This window comes from Notamacropus eugenii, chromosome 1, assembly GCF_028372415.1.
Source record: "Notamacropus eugenii isolate mMacEug1 chromosome 1, mMacEug1.pri_v2, whole genome shotgun sequence".
Lineage (NCBI taxonomy): Eukaryota > Metazoa > Chordata > Mammalia > Diprotodontia > Macropodidae > Notamacropus > Notamacropus eugenii.
Genome location: NC_092872.1, coordinates 422,542,753 through 422,563,692, shown reverse-complemented (window position 1 = coordinate 422,563,692; position 20,940 = coordinate 422,542,753). Strand labels below are relative to the sequence as shown.

General features: G+C 40.0%; 1 protein-coding gene across 5 annotated transcripts in view; it reads right to left on the bottom strand.

Annotated features, from left to right (window-relative positions):
- The window catches only part of PTPRT (protein tyrosine phosphatase receptor type T), a 1,308,680-nt gene that overhangs the window by 74,114 nt on the left and 1,213,626 nt on the right, over positions 1-20,940 (bottom strand). For 3 of the 5 annotated variants that reach the window (XM_072631465.1, XM_072631467.1, XM_072631469.1), the window contains one exon: positions 7,476-7,575. In XM_072631465.1, coding sequence (XP_072487566.1) covers positions 7,476-7,575 — 100 coding nt within the window. The remainder of the gene's footprint in view (positions 1-7,475; positions 7,576-20,940) is intronic. The other 2 variants (XM_072631466.1, XM_072631468.1) reach the window with 1 other exon arrangement.

Below are 20,940 nucleotides of genomic sequence, written 5' to 3'. Positions count from 1 at the left end.
TGCCCCTTCCTAACCTCCCAAAGGCTTAGAAACTCAAACTTGTGTTTGAGTCAACTTCCAAAGACAAATGAAACTGAGAAAGGTCCACATTAGTAGCAATCTATAACTACTTGTGACACCATCCATTCTCTCCATTACATGCCACACCTGCACGAGCTTAATAGTGGTGCAATGCAGCTTAGCTGCAAGTGATTTAGCTTTGTCTCTTTCAAAGTACTCACTCAACACGCAGTTCTCAAACTTTGCTTAGTCCCTTCGTGGAGTGCTCAGAGGAGGCCAGTCATGGGAGGAATCAGAAAAGTCAGGAAAGTGACATAATCTTCCTCCTTCCAGCTTTCACCCCTATACACTTAGCAATTTTGAGTATGGTGCCATTGGCAACCAGCATGTCTGAACTAAGAGATCAGGACTGCCTTGGACATCTGCGAACCTCAGGATCCTTCTTTTCCATTCAATCTCTCTATCCCTGTCTCATTTCTCCAGCTCATTCCTGGGGCCTCCCAAAATAATTCTGCTTTGCTCCTTTCCTAAGATACATAGGAAGGATAAGTGAAGGGAGTAGGTAGAGGTGACATGTCCATGTAGCTCCCCAACTTGCCACTTTCTCCTTTTATTATCAGTGATATTTGCTAGATTATCCAGTTGACCAGCCTTGAGAATATCAGCTCCTTCAGTGCCCAGTTTGCTGCACCAGTCCTGTGTTTCAAATATGGGTTTCAAGAGATTCCCTTTACGATGCCTTCCAACTTTCAGGTTCTATGGATCTTTAATTCAGCATTTGCTGACATTCAATATGAACATCTTTACCCATGTAGTTGTGTCCTGCATGTACCTCCTTTGTGACTGTCCCTACTATAGTCCAGGCTGCACACCCATTAGATTTTTGCTACTTCTCAACATATCAATAGGCCAGTTTCCTAGGCTCCTCTTTATAATTATGGAGCTGCTAATTCAACATCTCTTGAATTTTTGATTCCTGCCTCAAAAATCAGACACACAAGAAGATATATATTGGATTAAGGTGCACACTGCAGACTTAGCACAATATGCTGGGTTGAAAATCATCCTGATGAAGGCTGAAGTTATAGATCAGCTCGTATTATATATAACTTGCCATAAAGCCCCACCAACTGTAGTTGAAAGTTGAATACTGTGAAATGATGCACTAATTGACTTAGGACTGCCCAGCTAGGGAAACGAATCCAATTTTTCTCTTGAAAGATTGATGGCATTTTACAACTAAGCATCACATCTCAAACCCAAACCTTGCAAAATAAAGTAGCAATAAGGTTGTAAAAAGTTCCAGAAGCAAGAGTCCGTTGGATGTTCTGGTTCAAGGTGATCATAGACAAATTTACTTGACTGTGGTCAGTCCCCTTACATAAAATGGGGATAATCATACAAGGGTATCATGCAGTTGAAATAAAATAGAGTTGAAAGGAACAGTGGAGATTATCTACTTAACTCCCTCATTTTAGAGAAGAGAAAATTAAGGCCAAGACAGAAAGAAAGTGACTTTTATCAAGGGTTTCTTAAGATTGTCTTATTTTTAATTATCATTTTACCTGTTGCATTACTCAGTAGAGTATAAGCTATTTAATTTTTGTCTATATATCCCCAGGACCTTAGTGTAGTATCTACCTAGCACATAGTAGGTGCTTAATAAATGTTTGCTAAATTGAATAATAAGAGGCAGAGTTGATAATCAAACCAAGTTCTCCTAACTGGAATGGAACAAAATAGCTACTTATAAAACACCTATTATGAACCAGGCACTTTGCTAAGAGCTTTGCAAACATAATTTGTTCCTCACAATGACTCTGGGAGGTAGGTGCTATTACTAACCCCATTTTACAGTTGAGGAAACTGAGATAGACAGATGTTAAGTGACTTGACTAGAGTCATACCACCAGGGATAATTTAAGGCCAGGTTTGAACTTAAGTCTTCCTGAATCCATGGCTAGAATTTTATCCACTCTGTCACCTAGCTGCCTCTCCATGCTATCTAGGGATCTTTCCGCTCTACCATGTTTAGTGCAATAGGCTTCACACAATGGATCATTATTTTTCTGTCTTTGACAGGTCAACGGCTTGAGAAGAATGGACTGTGCCAAGACATCAAAGCCAGACAAAGTGAAGGTCAGGGAACAGGAATGTTTTCAAGAGTCTGTGAGACAGCTACACATAACATGCTATCAACTTCACTGCACAGGAAGTGACAGCCAACGAAGGCCAACTCTACTGATGTGTGGCAGTCACAGATCAAATGATTTACCTTGAACAAAATGGTCATGCTGAGCAAGTGGTTTGGAAAGTAAGCATCCACTAATGATGAGGGAGCCCTGTGGGGATTTTATTAAAGGAGAATGATCTTTAATCTGTATCCAAAGGAGATGGGTTAATTCAGTGGAAAATGCGACGTCTGGGGTTTGGTCCCAGATTTACCCCTAATACACTGTATGCATAAAGTTCTCCCCATCTCTGAACCTCAGTATCCTCACCTATGAAGTGAAAAGATCTTGTTTAATAGAGTGTTAGATCTGGAGTAAGAGGACATTAATTAAAACCTGTACTCTGCAATTTACTCTCTATGTAGCTTTGGGCAAATCCATTAATCAACATGGCCTTCGTTTCTCATATGTGAAATGAGAGGTGGATTAGATGATCCCTTAAAGCTCCAAGTCTATGATCCTTGATTGGGACAATCTCTTGCTAATAACTGACATTATATAGTGATTTAAAAGGGCAGCTAGCTGGAGTGGGGAGTCTTATCTTCCCGAGTTCAAATCCAGCCTCAAACACTAACTAGTTGTGTGACCCTGAGCAAGTCATTCAACTCTGTTTGTCTCAATTTCCTCATCTGTAAAATGAGCTGGAGAAGGAAATGGCAAACCATTCCAGCATTTTTGCCAAGAAAATGGGTCATGAAGAGTTGGACGCAATTAAACAACAACAATGGCAATGACAGTAACAACAAAATCAGGGTGCTTTAAATGTGCTAGCTCATTGAAATCTCACAACTGTGGTAGGTGTGTCTGTGCATGCACGTATGTGCATGCATGTATGTGTGTGTGTGTGCCACTGATATTATTGTCCTCATTTTACAGGCGAGGAAACTGAGGCTCAGCAAAGTGAAATGATTTGCCCCCAGTTACACAGATTACAAGTATTAGTGATGGGATATAAACCCAGGTCTTTCAGATTCTAAATCCAGCACATTGTTCATCACATGATTCTGCCTTTCCCCACCAACTCTTATAGTTTGACACTGGATCATTCCACAAGGTTCTTCATTCAGTAATAATATGATATATTTTCTCACAGGATAACTTCAGGAGCCAGTAATAATGCCTTCAAGATGCTGAGCGAAGTATGTATGAACTGAGTCAATGATGGAGAGAGAGCTTATGGCTGGCCATTGCGATCAGAGAAAGCTTGGGGGAAACAAGCGACCATCAGACTCTACCATAGAAATGCACATTCGCAATCCTATTCCATGGAACCAGTGCCTACCACAGTGCAATGGAAAGGAACCGCAGACCCTCTTGGCCACACTGCTTCCTCAAATCAGCCAACTGTGCTGAAGCACAGAGAATGCTGCTGCCAGGATTGCCCTAGAAACTCCTACATTCAGGGGTGATGCTGCACAGCCTTGAGATAATCCTTATCAGGCCCATGAAGTCCCTAGTGTCAAAAGAGAAACTCAAAAAGAATTATGAATCCAGTGACCACAACGCTTCTGGCACTATGTGTAACCTGGCTTCTTGTCCTACCTCTTAATAATGCCTTTGCACAAAAAAGGCAAGAGACTGAGTAGAATGTTTACTGAAAACATCATTTTTCATTCTGGGTGGATGCCTCATGAATTAATGTAGAAGGGGATGATGGCCTTGGCTTCCTATTTTCATCTGTTCTAGAAGTCACATGCTCCACTTCTTTTTTTGAGGTTCCAGTCAATCAGTCCACAAGCACTGACTAAATGCCTACCATGTGTGAGGAATGGGCTAGAATCTAGCCACTAGATGCTCAGTATATAAAGATCAAAGTGAAACAAGATGATGCAAGGAAGGTCCCTATCTCAGTGGATGGGCCCCTCTGTAATAAGCTCATCATGTGGATCATAGTGGATAGGCTGCAAAGTGTAACATTGGTGTGAACACCCACACTGATAAAGTGCCAGATACACTGAATTATTGTGCTCATAAGTAATTAGGCTACTTACATAATACACATCAATGGCAGCAATGATCACCTTTTGAGACTGGGAATACCTATATATTATATCGGAATAAGGTTTATGTGTATGAAACTTTCCAGTTCTTTTCTACCTTGCAAGATGCTTCTACTCCATTCTACATTTCAAGTTCTTTCTAAGGTACCATCTAGACATTAAATAAACTCTACTGTGCTAAAGTTAATTTGGCATTTAGGACAGTCTTTGTTCCAGTACATCATTGAGTCAGATGAATGGCAGAGTGCACGCTCAATAAGTGAGTTGGTCAAAAATCCTGAATTGATCACACCACAGGCCATTGAACCAGAACATAAATCCTTGGTTTCAGTTATGTCGAAGCCTGTCTAATAAATCTGAATTTATCTTCTCTGTTATTTAACAACTCAACGAACATTTATCATGGCCTACTGTAAGTAAGACTCTATGTGACTCCTTGAGGAGGAAGGAAAGATAAATGAAGCATAGCTCCTGCCCTCAGTGAAGATTTAATTTAATCAAGGAGATGAGGCATATACATAAATAACTATGTTAAAAGCAGGATGCAATAAATGTATTAGAGAGATACAAAGTACAGTGGGAGTTCAGAGGAAGATGATAGTAGAGCTGCCCAGGAGGACCAGAGAAGCCATCTAGGAAGAGGCAGCATATCAGTTCAGCCTTGAAGGGAGGATGGGATTTCAAGAGGCAGAAATGAGGATGGGAGGGTGTGGGAATTTTCCAGGAACAAAGAAAGACATGAGCATAATGGAAGTGGAAAAATTCAGGACACGTTTGGAAGGAATGATGACCAGTCCAGTTTGGCTGGAGAGAAAGAACAGAATGAAATAAAGTTGGAAAGACACACTGGAGTCAAACTGTCTCAGGAAGGCTTTGAGGTACCACTGCTTCTCATCCAAGTATTTGGATTTTGAATCTATATGCTCAAAGTCCTTTGTAATATTCTCTGGGGGAAAGGGGACTTGGGACTTAACACCATTTGCCTGCTATGTGAATAAGCCAGTTCTACTGCTTCCTGACCATCTCAGAAGTATAGGACCCTGGGAGGCAGTGTGGTGTAATAGATAGTGCTGTGGACATGGAAGTTGGATACCTGGTTTTGTTTTGATGTTCAGTTGTTTTGGTGGTGTCTGACTCTTTGCTATCCCACTTGGAGTTTTTTTTTTTGGTAAAAATACTGGAGTGATTTGTCATTTCCTTGCCCAGTTAATTTTATAGATGAGGAAACTGAGGCAAACATAGTTAAGTGACTTGTCTAGGGTCACCCAGCTAGTGAGGCCACATCCAAACTCAGGTCTTACTGACTCTAGGCTCCATTCTATCTACTGCACCACCTAGCTGCCCCGTCTTCAATCCCTTTCTGGTTGTATAACCTTGGGCAGGTCACTGAACTTCTTTCATTCTCAGTCTCCTCAATTGTAAAATGAAGATAATTATAGCACCTGCCTCTCATACTGAATGAGGAGGATCAAATAAGACACTGTACATAAAGCACTTTGCAAACTTCAAAATGCTATATAAATGTTAGTTCTTAATGTGGATTCTAGGAAGGTCCTTAAAGATCATCCATCCAATCTTCTAATTTTATATTAATTTATACATACATATGTTTATTTATATATAATTCCAATTTTATATACATGAAAACTAAGGCCAAGAAAGAAATGGTTTGTCCCAAATTATCACTGGTTAGAGTACAATCTGGGACTGGAACCCAGGTTTCATACCTCCTACTCTAATGCCCTTTGTACCATACCTCAATCCCTCAAAATTTCTTTCTTTTCTATCGCTTATTTCTGTTACTAAGAAATTGACACATTCCCTGAGGATCTCCTGTGGACATATCATTCTATGACTTTTCTGTGTGTTTAAGAGTTTTTTTTTTGTTTTTACAATTACCTTCCCTCTCCTTCTAGCAGATGTTCTCTATTAATGCCACTGATTCCAGGGAAGTCATTTCCACCACTGCCCATAGGGTTAGGGTGATTATTTTCTACAAAGGAGGCTGGGAAAATTTCTATGGTGTCAGTACATGAGGGTAAGATTCCAAAATAAGAGACCAATACATTATTCACCTCTGTATCTCTCTTCTCTTGAGCTACACGAAGAGTCATATGACCCAAAGGCCTTGGGCAAGTCCTAGGTTGGCACATCAAAGACACTAAGGAACGACCATCCCATGACAAATTAATCACAAAGGGTGTGTATTATAAACATCAAGATCCTTATGGCAAAATGTGGGATGAAGGAAAGATCAAAACATGCAATTTGCTTGCTGATAGCAAGTAGAGATTCTACACTTAATGGGCATCTGAAAATGAACTTGTTCTGAGTTGTGAGATATTATTGTGATGGAATATTACTGCACTATAAGAAATGATGAGTAGGAAGATTTCATAAAAACCTGGAAAGATGTACATGAACTGATGCAAAGTGAAGTGAGCAGAACCAGGACAACATTGTGTACAATAACAACAAAATTGTAAAATGATCAACTATGAATGACTTAGCTGTTCTAAGAAATATAATGATCCAAGACAATGCCAAGGGACTTGAGGTGGGAGATGCTATCCACCTCCAGCGGAAGAACTGATGAAGTTTAAATGCAGATTGAAGTATACTATTTTTCACTTTCTGTATTTGTGTGTATTTTTCCTTTGGGTCTATCTCTTCTTTCACAAGATGACTAATATGATAATATGTTTTGCATGATTGAACATGTATAACCCATATCAAATTGCTTACCATCTCAAGGAGGGGAGAGGTGAAGGAGGGAGAAAGAAGATTTGGAACTCAAAAAAATTTTTAAATGAATGTTAAAATTGTCTTTACATGTAACTGAAGAAAACTAAAATATTATTTAAAATAAAATACCTGTAGATAAAAAATGATGAACTTGTTTAGAAGGAAAAACAATAGGGATATGTTTTCAGAATCAGGATTCCTTCAACCGATCTTCAGGTGCAATAACCCCAAGCAAGGCCCTTTACATCACAAGATTATAGACAAAGATCTGGAAAGAGTTCAGAAGTCATCTAATCAAACCCATTACTTGACAAATGAGAAAACTGAGGCTAAGTGACTTGTCTAAAGTCATGCATGTCATATCAGAGGCAGGATTGAATGTAGGTCCTCTGACTCCTGAGCCAATGCTTTTGCCACCATAGCAAGGTAAACCACATCAGGCACAAAGGTACAGGCCACCAGAGAAAATGTACTCCTAAACCCAGAGAGAAGCATCCACCTTTGCACCTACAGGAGATGATGTTCCCATATCGATTCTTATTGCGGTTTTCATCTTCCTTGGCTGTATCCCAAGATGCCGTCTGCCCCTCAGGTAATGCCTAGAAAGCAACAGGAGAGAAAGTTAGAAGAAGAAAGAGAGACGTGTAGGAAAAAATATTTCCTCCAGGTGAAACAACCTTAACAGGCTGAGATAAGGATTCTGGGGAACTTGGCATAATAATTCAATCCAAGTAATATCCTGCTTTTAGGATAGGCGCCTTGGGAAAAAGAAATATAAACATCCCTGGCTCAGACAGTGCTAGCAATTTAGACCTGGAAACAACCTTAGAGAAGATTTCATCCAATCCCTCCCTCATCTTACAATGGGGAAACTGGGGCTCAGAGAGGAGAACAGATTTGCTCAAATAAGTTAGTGGGAGACCCAAGACTAGAATTCATGTCTTTTGATGACCAGTCTAGGATTTTCCCCAATATATCAACTGCATAAAGAGACTATAAGAATCCCAAGTTCTTGTGGAGCATCATTCTTTAAGGTCATTTGGGATTCAGAAGGCAGGTGACTGGGAATAGGAAAGACATTTCTGCTGCTGCTTTCCTTGATGCTGGGATCATCCTGATGAGCCAAGAATGAAGCAATAGCTTCTTGAAGGCAAGAACTGCATTTCTTTTTTTCTTTCTTTCTTTCTTTTTTTTTTTTTTTTGTGTGTGAGGTGTTTGCTCTTCCCAGAGCTTAGCAGAGTGCCTAGCATATGAGACACTTAATAAGTGCTAGATTAATGAATGAATAAATAATTTGGTCTTTGATGTTTATCCCTCAGGAAGTCCTTTTTCCTTTATAGGCCTCAGTTTCCCCATCTGAAAATGAAAAATTTGTACTGGATCTCAAGTTTCATTCCTTTTCTAAACTGTATGCTTTTCCCTTCAGATGGTTAAACATAAGGGTATGCAAGATACTGAAGTGATAGGGTTTTCTCTATTTGTAGTTTAATCACCATCTGCCTCAAGTCTGCTGTAATCACAACTGACCCAACTGTGACTGCACATTTAAATGGACTCCTCAATTCTAACCTCCCATCCCTACTTCATACCCCAAGGCCCAGACAAAGATGGTACAAACCAAGACTTCCTTGGAGCGTATCCTCCACAGAGCTCTACCGAGATGACTACTTTCCTGGTAAGCTTGGAAAGAAGTGTCTGGAGAAACTGGCCTCAGATGGACAGCACCGAGACCTAGGACTTTCAGAACCAGGGTTTGCTAGACCTAATTTGGAACGGCTTTTGGAAGCTGATTGTTAAATTTTCAGTGTGAGCATTTACACCTTGGAAATTGGCAAACACTACAAATCAGGGCTTTGATTTATTGTTCTGTTGATTGTCTAGGCTTAAGAAGGGATGAAGAAAATGTTAATAATGCAAATTAAACTTGAAGTGCGTCATACATACATTTTTTTCTGAGAGTCATTTATCAAACATTTACCAGCACACCCCTGACTGAAACTCATGTCTTTTGACCATCAGTCTGGGACTTTTCCCAATATGCCCTACAAAGAGACTAAATCTTTCAGGTGTATGGAAAATGTCATCTGAGATACCATATTGTCCTCATTTTTCTCATCCCCCTTTCATGGAAACCTTAGAGTCTGTCTTGGAACCACCCATGCCTGCCTCTGATCTGTGACCTTTCACCTTATATTTCCTTGCTTTCCAAATCCCCTTTAGGTACTGTCTAACCCCAATAGACTGTAAAGGCTTTACCAGGGCAGGGAACACTTTGCTTGTCTGTATCTGCATGTGAAGCACTTAGCACAGTGACTAGCACAGAGTTTCACTTAATAAATATTTAATAATAATAGCAATATTAATAATAAAAATTAATAATAAAATAATAATATTTACTTAGTAAATGTTTTATTATTCATTCCTTCATAAGGTCCATCTTAAATCTGTAGCTGTAGACAGTACTGTACCCATACTACACCATGTCCTGGAGATCATCTAATCTCACTCCCTTCTTTTTCAGATGAGCAACTGAGGCTCAAAGAAGTTGAATAACCTGCTCAAGGTCAAACAGTATTTCACAGCGTCAGGATTTGAACCCGTGTCCTGTTACACCACTTTCCAACGTAGCGTATCTTTCTCCTCCAGCCAGAATATTTGCTCTCAGTCAAATTTTAAGGAAGATGTCTTCAAACTCAACCAGACTTTCAGAAAGAAGTTGAAAAATCAGATTCATCTAGAGCCTTACATAGAATTACCTAGAATTTCATTTTCTCCTCTGCTAACTAAAGACAGCTTTGGGTTACAGTTTGGTTTTTAAACAGAAACAGTTTTTACAAACAGAGAACAAAGAGCCAGGGCTACCAGGATGTAGCAATAAAGGAAATACGTTTAGGTTCAAATGAGATATTAAATGTACAGCATTTTGTAAACTTTTAAGAGCTATAAAACTGCTAGCTATTATCATTGCTATAATAATTATCATCATTATTATTACAACTATTTTCTCTCTTCAGGCCTCAAGGATTCTGTCTGGGGTATATATCGTATAGGTCATATCAACATTGCCTTTTTCTATCTCAGCAGATAAAATATATTTTATAATCTGCTGTCAAAAAGATGTAGAGGAAAAAAGCAAAGCCCAGTTTCAGATTATTGGATAATTCAGTTCTTACTCTGTTTCTTCCTCTCTCAGTTTTCCACCTGCCCCCAACTCCTGTCTCCATCTAATCTAACCATTGCGAACAGTGGCTCCCAACTGCAGAGGGCATCGTTCACAGTTTATCACGTGTTAATGACAAAAGACCTGAAGCCCAACTGAAATCCACTTAGTGCTTTGAGACATGGGATGGCTATTGCCACCTGACAGTCTTCCAATTACAGCTGGTTGTTTCCCTGAAAGGCCATTGGCTGTCGAGGCTTTCTGAATGAGAAGCAAACGTGTAAGGAGCATGTGATCAGAGCTCTGGGTTTCTGAACTCTTCTGTGTTGGAAGGGACAGGAATATTGAGTATGGCGGGTAACTACTAAGCATAACTGGTGGAATCTAGAAACTGAGCCCCATGGTGGATCCTTGGCTTTCTCTCTGCAAAGGTAATAAAAATTGAGGGCAATGGGGCATTCTGGATAGAATGTTAGACTTGGAACAAAGGAAGACCCGAACTCAAATCCTACCTTAGAAACTTAATAGTTGTGCAACACTGAGCAAGTCATCTACTGTCTCTGAGCTTTAATTTCCTCATCTATATAAAGGGGTCACCTACCTCTTAGGGAAATTAAAACGAACACATGGGATAATATAGGTAAATTACTTCACAAACCTTAATGCATTCTATAAATATAAGCTATTTATTACTATAATGGCTACTTTTTGAGGTGCAAGGATGGAATGGAGATAGAGTTGGGATAGAGTAGACATTAAGCCACTTTTTTTTTTCTGGGACAACCTCATGAGGTCTCTTGGTAAAAAGAAAAGGAAACTATCTCCCCTCATCCAAACTGATGTCTGCGTGTGAGTGTCATAGCAAAACAGCCTGGAGCTCTTACGCTGAATTACATCCTCCCTTTCACAGGAGTGATGGCTTTCACTCTCTATTTCCCAAATGATTAAAGTATATGTGTTCTCTAGGTACTACAGTAGAAAATCAATAGGAAGACCTATGTTTTCATTTAATGAGATGATGTAAAGGGTTTTTTCTAGTTAGTAACTGGACTTGTGGGTCAAACTCCAAGAGCGAGGACAGAGTTAGGTGCTCTGCTTTTACATCCTTAGCTGGACCCAAGGAGGACTAGTTTCGGCTTGAGACAGGATCACGGGGTTCATTCATTCATTCATTTACTCACTCTTTCAATACACATTTATTAGGCTTCTATTATACCTATTCTAGGGATACAAATATGAATCAATCAAATAATAAGCATTTATTAAGCACCCACTATGTGTCAAGCATTGTTAAAAAAGGCAAGTCTGGCCCCCCCAAAAGCTATCAGAGTTTATTGGAAGGGAGGGGGAATTCTCTTAAGATATACACAGATAAGTATAAAGTAGAATGTGAGAAGGGCAAAGGATAATGGGATTTAGAGCCAGAAGGGACCTTAGAGATCTTCTAATTCAAAGTTCTCATTTTATTTTTTTAATTTTTAATTTTTTAGTTTTATTTATTTATTTTTAGATTTTGACATTCATTTCCACAAAATTTTGATTTCCAATTTTTCTCCCCATCTCTCCCCTCTCCCCCACTCCATAATACCCTGCATTCTGATAGACCCTTCCCTCAACATGCCCTCCCTTCTATCACACCCCACCCTTTCCTTATCCCCATCTTCTCTCATTTCTTGTAGGGCAAGATAAATTTCTATACCCCATTACCTGTATTTCTTATTTCCCATTTATATGCAATCATAATTCCAAAGTCCTCATTTTAAAGATGAGGAAAGTAAGCCTGGGTGTAGGGGGTGGGGTGGGATTTTGAAGTAATAGAGGTAAAAAGAGACTGTGTGAAAATTCAAACCCATACCCTCTGACTCCAAATCCACAGCTCTATACAACATGATAGTTTGCCTTCAGAATAAGTCATAGGTCTTATCATCATCAGACTCTCTCCTACTGGATCCTTAAGCCTGCTCTGCTCTCTTAAACCCTGCCTAGAAGCAATGCCCTTCTTTCCTCTACTGAGAGTAAAGGCAGATGAATGGTTGCTATAATCTCTCTGGCAATGTAGCAGATCTTTGGATTGTCAAATTACCATTGGCAGAACCAGTTAAAAACACTGGAAACACTGATGGTAGAACATATGCTCCCAACATTCCACTTGACCTTTCCCTATGGTAGTCATTCAGCTCTATGGGTCTCTCTTTTCTTAAAACAAACCCCTAGAAAACAACCCACATTTAAAGAAATATTCACCCACCAATGCACACAGAAATGTCCTTGGAATTTTTAGGAAGACTTTGATGCAACGCTGAATAGTTTATGGATCTACAAAACATACCTTGTACATACCCTGTGCATGAAAGGGTCTTCAGGGTTACTGACTGTGAGACAATGATTGCAGAGTGAGCGAAAGATCATATAATCTCAAGGTTAGGTGGGGCCTTGGGGATCATCCAGAAGAGGTGTAAAGAGGAACCCACAGTGGGTTCACAATTAGCCAGGGGGATATGACAGGGACAGATGACATGCTTTACTTATCACCACCCCCAGATCTTCCTGACAATATCATCCTACCACTGCTGATACCATGCTCAAAATCCTACTTCTGGCTGATGAGAAGCCATAATATCTAGCTGGCCCCAAATTCCTAACCTAATTCACCTTGGTCATCTTTCATACATGCCCTCTCCCCAAATCACTCTCCCCAAAACTCACTAGAACCCAGTGATATTCTTTAGCCATCACTCCCCTCTATGTGTTGTTTCCCCCATTGAAATGTTTCCTTAAGTTAGGGACTTTTAGCTTAGATCCCAGAACTAAGTGCTTAATAAATGTTTGCTTCATTCACTCATTCACAGATAAGTATAATCTGCAGTATAATGTGAAGGGCAAAGGATCACAAGATTTAGAACTTGAAAGAGCTTTAGATACGACCTAGCCTTCTCATTTTGCAGATGGAGAAAGCAAGACCCACAAATGTGAAATCAGAGGTGGTCATTCAGTGTGTACATGGATATTTCCAGTGACAGGACACTCAATGCCTTTTAGCTGATTTCTTTCTTACTCAGCTTCAGTTGGTAGAAAGTTCTTCATACTGAGAGGAAATCTATCTCTCTGGAACTACTATTCACCTTAGAGAATACATAACAAACCTACTCCACATAACAAGTCCCCTGACATTTTGAATTCAGTGAATAAGTCATTTCTTCCTAAACATCTCAGGTCCTTTAATCATTCTTCACATGCCATGGCTTCACATCCTTCTCCTGCTCAGAGCCCTTCCTAAAATATGGCATTAGGAACATAGCCCCCCAGATGGGGAGATACAACAAGTAGGACATATCCACCAGACATCATAACAAGCAATGCCATTCCCACTCAGAGAGATGGGTATCTTGCTCTAATAGGATCCAGCAGAAACAGTGTCAGGCTCTCCTGCAAACATTGTTGACAAAGGCAGACTTGTGGAGTCCTAATTCAAACGTCCAGGAGGGAGATGTAATAATGAAATAATTGCCAGACTTTGATCACATATCCATTCCCCTTTCCAGAGAGCTACTATCTAATATAAGATAATCTCTTGAGTCGAAAACAAATGAAGGGGTGAAAGTATGAAAGGGATGCTCATTTCCATCTTCAGAGTGAGAGGGAAGAGGGGCATTATTTTTGCATTAGTGTCTGGTTACAGTAGATTGACCAGAGAATGGTGACAGTCATTAGGAATCTAATCATACTCTTTTGAAACCAAAATTGCCATCTCATTATATTAATCCATTATCAATCTCTCTCTCCTTTTTCATTCTCTTACCCTTTGTGTGTTGAGTTCTATTTTTATATTTGTCTTTACGCTTGGAAAGATTTCCTACTATACAACAGCTTTTTATTGTTTGTTGTTTATTTTTTTTAAGGATGTGTCTTTTACTCCTGGAGGGGTCATTGTGGAAGTCTTGGCCAACTAGGCTCTCATCTTGTCCTTAGGAAAAAGAGCTGAGACCAAGAATTCACAGACTCAGACTTCTGGAATGTTAGAGCCAGAAGGGTCCTTAGAGATTAAAACCTTTTACTTTACAGAAGAAACTAAGGGACAGGGAGGGGAAGTGACTTGCCTATAGTAACACAGTGAATTAGAATCTAGGTTTCCTGACTCCTGGTTGCCAGTGCCCTCTCTCTCTTCAAATTACCTTACATTATTATCTTCTTGAAGAAGCTGTGCAGGGTAGTGGATGGAGTGCTAGATGTAGCTTCAGGAAGATCTGGGTTCAATCTCCACGTCTGACACACAAGTGGATGTGAGATCTGGGTAAAATCCCTTACCTTCTCTATGTCTCAGGCAACTCACTAAGACTGATCACACACAGGTCACAAACAGGCTGCAATTCAATTCACTGGAAAGATTTCCCACATAGGAGCTGCTCATACTAACAAAATCCTAAATTTTTCAAAACAACTTTGAAAGACATGTAGAACTCTGATCAATGCAATGACCAATCAACCATGATCCCAGAGGACTGGTGATGAGTCATGCTACTCATCTCCTGACAGAGAGGTAATGGAAGGAAGGTGCAGAATGATGCAAAAACATTTTTGGACATGGACAATGCAGGAATTTGTTTAGCTTGACTATAGATACTTGTTACAAGGTCTTCATTTTTATTTTTCAGTGGGAAGAGGGCGAAGGGGATGGAAAAAATAGATGTTTGTTGTCCAAATAAAACAAAGTATAAATTTAAAAATTATAAGTCCTTTGAGAATTTGTATATACTTATCTATGTAAATGCTTGTATCCATCTAGTAGAATGTCAGCTCTTTGAGGATAGGGATTATCCTATCTTTGTCTTTTATCCCCAATTCCTAGGATTGCTTAATATATGTTTAGTGAATTGAACTGAACCTCTATTGCACTTGTGGTTGGGAGGCCTCAGTCATTTTCCATGGATCTAAAGCCCTGGATGAGATAATAAGAATGGCAGTCACAAAAGAAGGCTTCTGACAATTGGCAGGTAAATTCCAGAGCAGGGCACTCCACTGCACTCATTCTCTTTGCAAGTATTAACCAAGGCTGTTGATCTCTACTACAGTATTTCCCAACTTGGAATCCTTAAAGTCCTTGATTAAAGTCCCTCCCTCCCTCCTTCTCTCCCTCCCTCCCTCCTTCCCTCCCTCCCTCTCTCCTTCTTTCTTTGTACAGCAACTCACAAAGATCACCTACCAAGGTATAAAGGGGTTATAAATAGTGAAGGAAGGAACCAAACCGATGAAATTTCAGCTTTTCTCAGATAGGCTCTATTTCCTGATACTTCCCTATAAAGTTTCCAAGCTTTTTGATAGTAAAAAGTATTTATAAATGCTTTCCTATTCTCCCCTCTTCCAGTCTGGCACAAGGGAAAGTGCTATAATGATTATAAATGAGTAGTCTGAGGAAAGAAAAGTAATCCTATTGAATCATTTTAAAAGGAATCTGTGGCGCAGTTATAACTGAACTTGAACTCCAGAGATTTGGATTCAAATCCAGACTTTGCTACTTACCAGCTGCACTGAGTAAATCAGTTAATCTCTTGGGACCTCATTTTCTTTATCTATAAAATGATACCAAGGTCCCCTCAAGCTCCCAAGTCTGTTCTAGCTTCTTGAGTAAAAGTGAGAAGACAGGCCTTATCTCTATCATATCTGGAAGCAAACTTTCCATGAATAAATAGCCCAAGGCCTAATATATTTGGTGAGAAAGGGAGATCACCTGTAGGCCTGAGGGTGACATCTGCAAAGCAACTGCAGAACTAAACTAGGGGTTGGAGCTGCCTCCCCAGGACTATTACTGTGGGTGGGGGAGAGAACTACCTCTGAACAAAGGCTCAAGAATTGCAGTTTCCAAGAGTTATTGTGCTGTTTCAGTATCATCAGCACTTAGGCTTGTAGGAGAACATATTAATTAGCTATTTGCAAGGGAGACTTTTTTACCATTTATAGAATTTATGCAGAGATGTTATGAGACTCAAATGAAAAATGGATTTAACTTTTGCTGTTTCATTCATGTCTAACTCTTCATGATCCCATTTGGGTTTCCTTGGCAAAATTACTGGAGTGCTTTGCTATTTCCTTCTCTAGCTCATTTTACAACCGAGGAAACTGAGGCAAGCAGCATTAAATGACTGGCCTACGGTCATATAGCTAGTAAGTATCTGAGGCTAGATTTGAACTCAGGAAGATAAGTCTTCCTAACTTCAGGTCTAGTATTCTATCCACTGTGCCACCTAGTTATACCAAAGCAAAGCACTTTGCAAATCTCAAAATGCCATATAAATACCAGTTATTATTATTATTAGTAATATTAATATTATTTGATGATGATGTCTACAATCGGTACACTTCTGTCTGGAGATGACTTCACTTTTGAGCTTGCTATTGCACTCATTCCTGCTAAACTCAAGTAATGTTTATAGAGCAACAGAGAGGTGTGCTGGTAAATGTTTTAACAACTTGGATTTCTTATATACAGTATAGGCTCCTTCAAGCTCTAACAGTCTTTGAAATATTAAACTAATACTGATGAGCATCAGAAGACAACTTTGTAAGGCTGCTCCATCCCACACTGCAGGGCAGCCCAAAAGGTCAGGGTTAAAAAAGCACCCCCAGGAGCTGGCAGTGGATGGCTCAGTTCTGAGATTCATGGGGAGAGAAAACACTACTTGACATTCTGCCACTAAAGAGGACATAATTGATGAGCTTTGCTAAGTGAAGGAAAGTAGAAAATAATTCTCAAAGAGAAAAAAGCATTTGTAATAAGTTTGGCTTAAGTGTGTGTGTCTGAGTGTGGGTTGGTGTGCATGGGCACATGTCTGTATCTAGGCATGGGAACATTTCAGGAAGCCCTAATGAAAAGGCATGAGACCTCGTAAGAAAGGGTAAGGTCCTGTGGAAGAGTCCATCATACATTTCCTCAAATACTGACTATGGTGCCTGCCTACACAGGAGCAGGATCAATTGGGTCAAAATTAAGGCCATCACTAAAAATAGCTTTTGATCCTGATTGTTAGGCATGAATACTAAAAGATGTTTCTGAGGCCCCTCAGGGACTCTCTCCTACCATTACTTCTTCTCCAAGTCCTTTATCGGAGGCTAGCACCAGCCTAGCACAAAGGGGAAGGAATGTCTCACAAACTGCTTACCCTATGGGAGGTAGACATCTTTCAGGTGGTTTGCCCAGTGCCTCCTACCCTGGGAAGGAGGAATGTTTAAGTGACCACAGTAAAACTCTTCCTACACTGTGAATCTATTCTTTTTCTTCCATTGCCCTTGCCCTTGCTATGTTTGCTCATCTGGGGTCTTGTGGGAGTTGTGCTTCTGAAAAAAAAAGGAAGATTGAAAGATCTCACTCTTTTTTTCCATTGAAGTTTTATTTTAATGAATAACATTTTTTGGGTCCCTTCCTAGAGAGTGGGAGCTTGATATTTTCAACACTGCATTCCAAGCAAAATTTGAAAATGTTAGCCTCATGAGATTACTGAGCCTAATTCCCTCACTTTACAGGGGAGATGGAGCTCAGAGGCCCAGGGAGGGGAAGTTACTGGTCAAACATCACAACCCTATCAGAGGCAATGTTGGGATTGCAACCCAAGTTTCCTACTCATAAATTTTCTATTATAACACATACCTAATTGTGGAGGGTCCCTTAGAGTCATATACAACTATTTTTGGGGGGAGGGAAGGTTATAAATTTTATGAGAAAAGCAACTGATCTGGGGGCAGAATTTTCATTTGCTGGAGCAGAATTTTTAGAGAGTGGGGCCTTGGGAGCTAGATGACCTATATGCACAGGGAATTTTGCTCCATTAGGTACCAAAGGTCTTAAACTTCTAGGGACTCACCCAGCCATGAGCTAAGTGCCTGCTCTACATGCATGGTCTCTCTGTCTACTCAGGGTATCTTATCCTCTGCCATCTTGAGTTATTACCTGACAATTCAGTTCAGCACCTAGTCCACTGTTTGGATTTCAGCAAGGCACAAGGAGAAGAGCAGTGGATTGGAAGTCAGAGGTCTTTGGTTCAAATCTTGGCTCCACAACCTTGGGTATATCACCCAACCTCTCTGCGTCTCAGTGCCATCCTCTGTAAAATGGCAAGGTTGGACTAGATGACCATTAGAGACCCTTCCTGCTGTAAAAGGTTAACGATCCCAAACTTCAAGGAGACAGAAGCATTGGGAGGCCTCTGCGATTATGAGCTGATTGGATTATCTTCTTCGTGTGCCTTATCATCCTCCTCCATTTTGGGTAAGGCTTTGGAGCTGGTGAATATTCTCTCTTCTCCGGATTTTTGGGACACTACTCTCTCCTATGTGTCTTGCTCCTCAGTTTCCTCTGCTTGTCTCTCATCTATATCTTACTTACCAATGGTGTCCCCAAGACTTTGTTCTGGAACCTCTTCTCTTCTCCTTCTATACTATCTTGATTGGTGATCTAATCAGTTCCCACGAATTCAATTTGCATTTGTATGCAGATGATTCCCAGATCTATATATTCAACTATAGCCTGCTTTCTGAACTACAGTTCTGCATCATTAACTGCTTTTTGTGCATTCTGAACTGCATGAACTAGATGTCCCTTAGGCATTTTAACATGTTCAAAACAGAACTCATTATTTCTCTTCCCAATTTCTCTTATAACTTTTTATAACAATTTTATAACAATTTCTTTTACCACTTTCCTAATATTGTTGAGGATACTGTCATCCTCCCAGTCACTTAGGCTCACAATTTCAGTGTCATCTCAAATCTTCCTCATCATTCATATCCAATCCATTGCCAAATAATATTGATTCTCACTTCACACCATCTTTCATGTTGCTAGGGTAGAATGCATCCCCTTTTCTCCACTCATACAGCTACCACACCAGTTCATGATCTCATCACCCCTTATCATCCATAGCCTTCTCATTGATCTCTGCCTCAATTCTTATCCTGCTCCAATCCATCCTCCACTCATCCTTTAAAGTGGTTTTTCTAAAACCTGGGTCTTACCATGTCACTCCATCTATTGAATAAACTCCAATGCTTCCCTATGACTTTTGGGGTCAAATATAAAGTCCTTTTTGTGGTATTAAAAGCTGTTCATAACTGGGCCTCTTCTAACCTTCCCAAATTTTTACACTTTTACTCTCCTCTATATATTATACAATGTAGCTACACTGGTAGTTGCCCTTAATTATTGAAGAGGACCAATGACATTACAAGGGTGATGACTTGACTTTAAGTGCAGAGTTGTACCTCACTCTCTTGAAACAGAGGGATATGACAAACGTCAAGGTGATTGGTGATGGTCCTAGATGCAGTGGATGACATTGGCCTTTTTATAATTAAAGTCTTTCCCAGACTTCAGTTTGACTGAGACAATGTTCATTCAATGACTAATGCCTAGGTTAGAACTAAGACAAATGGGATGTAGCCAAGATGATGGAGTAGAAGAACGAATCTGCTCTAGTTCTACCATCGTAGCTCATAAAATACCTAGTAAAAAAATGACTAAATAAATTCTAGAGCAGCAGAAGACACAAAATGATAGAGTGAAAGAGATTTCCAGCCCAAGACATCATGGAAAGCTGACAGGAAAGGTCTATCACACCTGGCTCAGAGCAGAGTGCAGCCTAGACTTGGCTGCACAGCACAGCAGGCCTGGACAAGGCTTTAGAACATGGAATCATGGGTAGCAGCTGCAGTTCCCAGATTTCTCAACCCATAAACATCAGAGACAGCTTCAAAGATCAGTGAGAAAGCTCTTTCACCTGGGTGAGAAGGGAGCAGGGTGCAGCCCTAGCTCTGGGCCCAGGGCAGCAGCCACTGCAGCACAGCATCCATTTTTTGAGCCCTCAGCCTAAAGATCCTGGGGGAATCAACTGGCTGATTTTGGTCTCAGTTCTGAGTAGCGGTCCTGGGGAGAGGAAAAGCACTGGTGTGGTGGAGCTGGTGGAGGTTTTGGAGAGGGAATTCTACTCACAGATATTGGGCAGTAAAGCTTGTGGTTGCTTCCAGATCAGAGCATAGGCCAGGAGAGGAATAATCTCCTCTCCCTTGATTGTGCCACCTTGGAGGAACTGAGAACTTATAGGTCCCTAATGTATACCCTCCACTTGACAAATGACTCAAAAGTCAAGTAACAGACTGGGAATATGCCCAAAAAAGGGAAAAATAGGACTATAGAAGGTTACTTTCTTGAAGAACAGGTATTTTCTTCCATTCTTTTGGATGAGGAAGAACAAAGCACACCATCAGAGGAAGACATAAAAGTCAAGACTTCTGCATCCAAAATCTCCAAAAATATACAATGGGAAATGAAGTAAGAGAGCTGGTGGAAAATTTGGGAAGAGAAATGAGAGTGATGCAAGAAAATCACGAAAAGTGAGTCAACAGCTTGCTAAAAGAGACCCAAAAAATGCTGAAGAAAATAACACCTTTAAAAATAGATTAACCCAAATGGCAAAAGAGGTCCAAAGCCAATGAGGAGAAGAATGATTTAAAAAACCAAATTAGCCACGTGGAAAAGGAGGCTCAAAAGCTCATTGAAGAAACTAGTTCTTTAAAAATTAGAATGGAGGAGATGGAAGCTAATGACTTTATGAGAAACCAAGAAATTACAAAACATAACCAAAAGAATGAAAAAAATAAAAAACTGTGAAATATCTCATTGGAAAAAACAACTGACCTGGGAAACAGATTCAGGAGAGACAATTTAAAAATTATGGGACTACCTGAAAGTCATGATCAAAAAAATAGCCTAGATATCGTCTTTCATGAAATTATCAAGGAAAACTTCCCTGCTACTCTA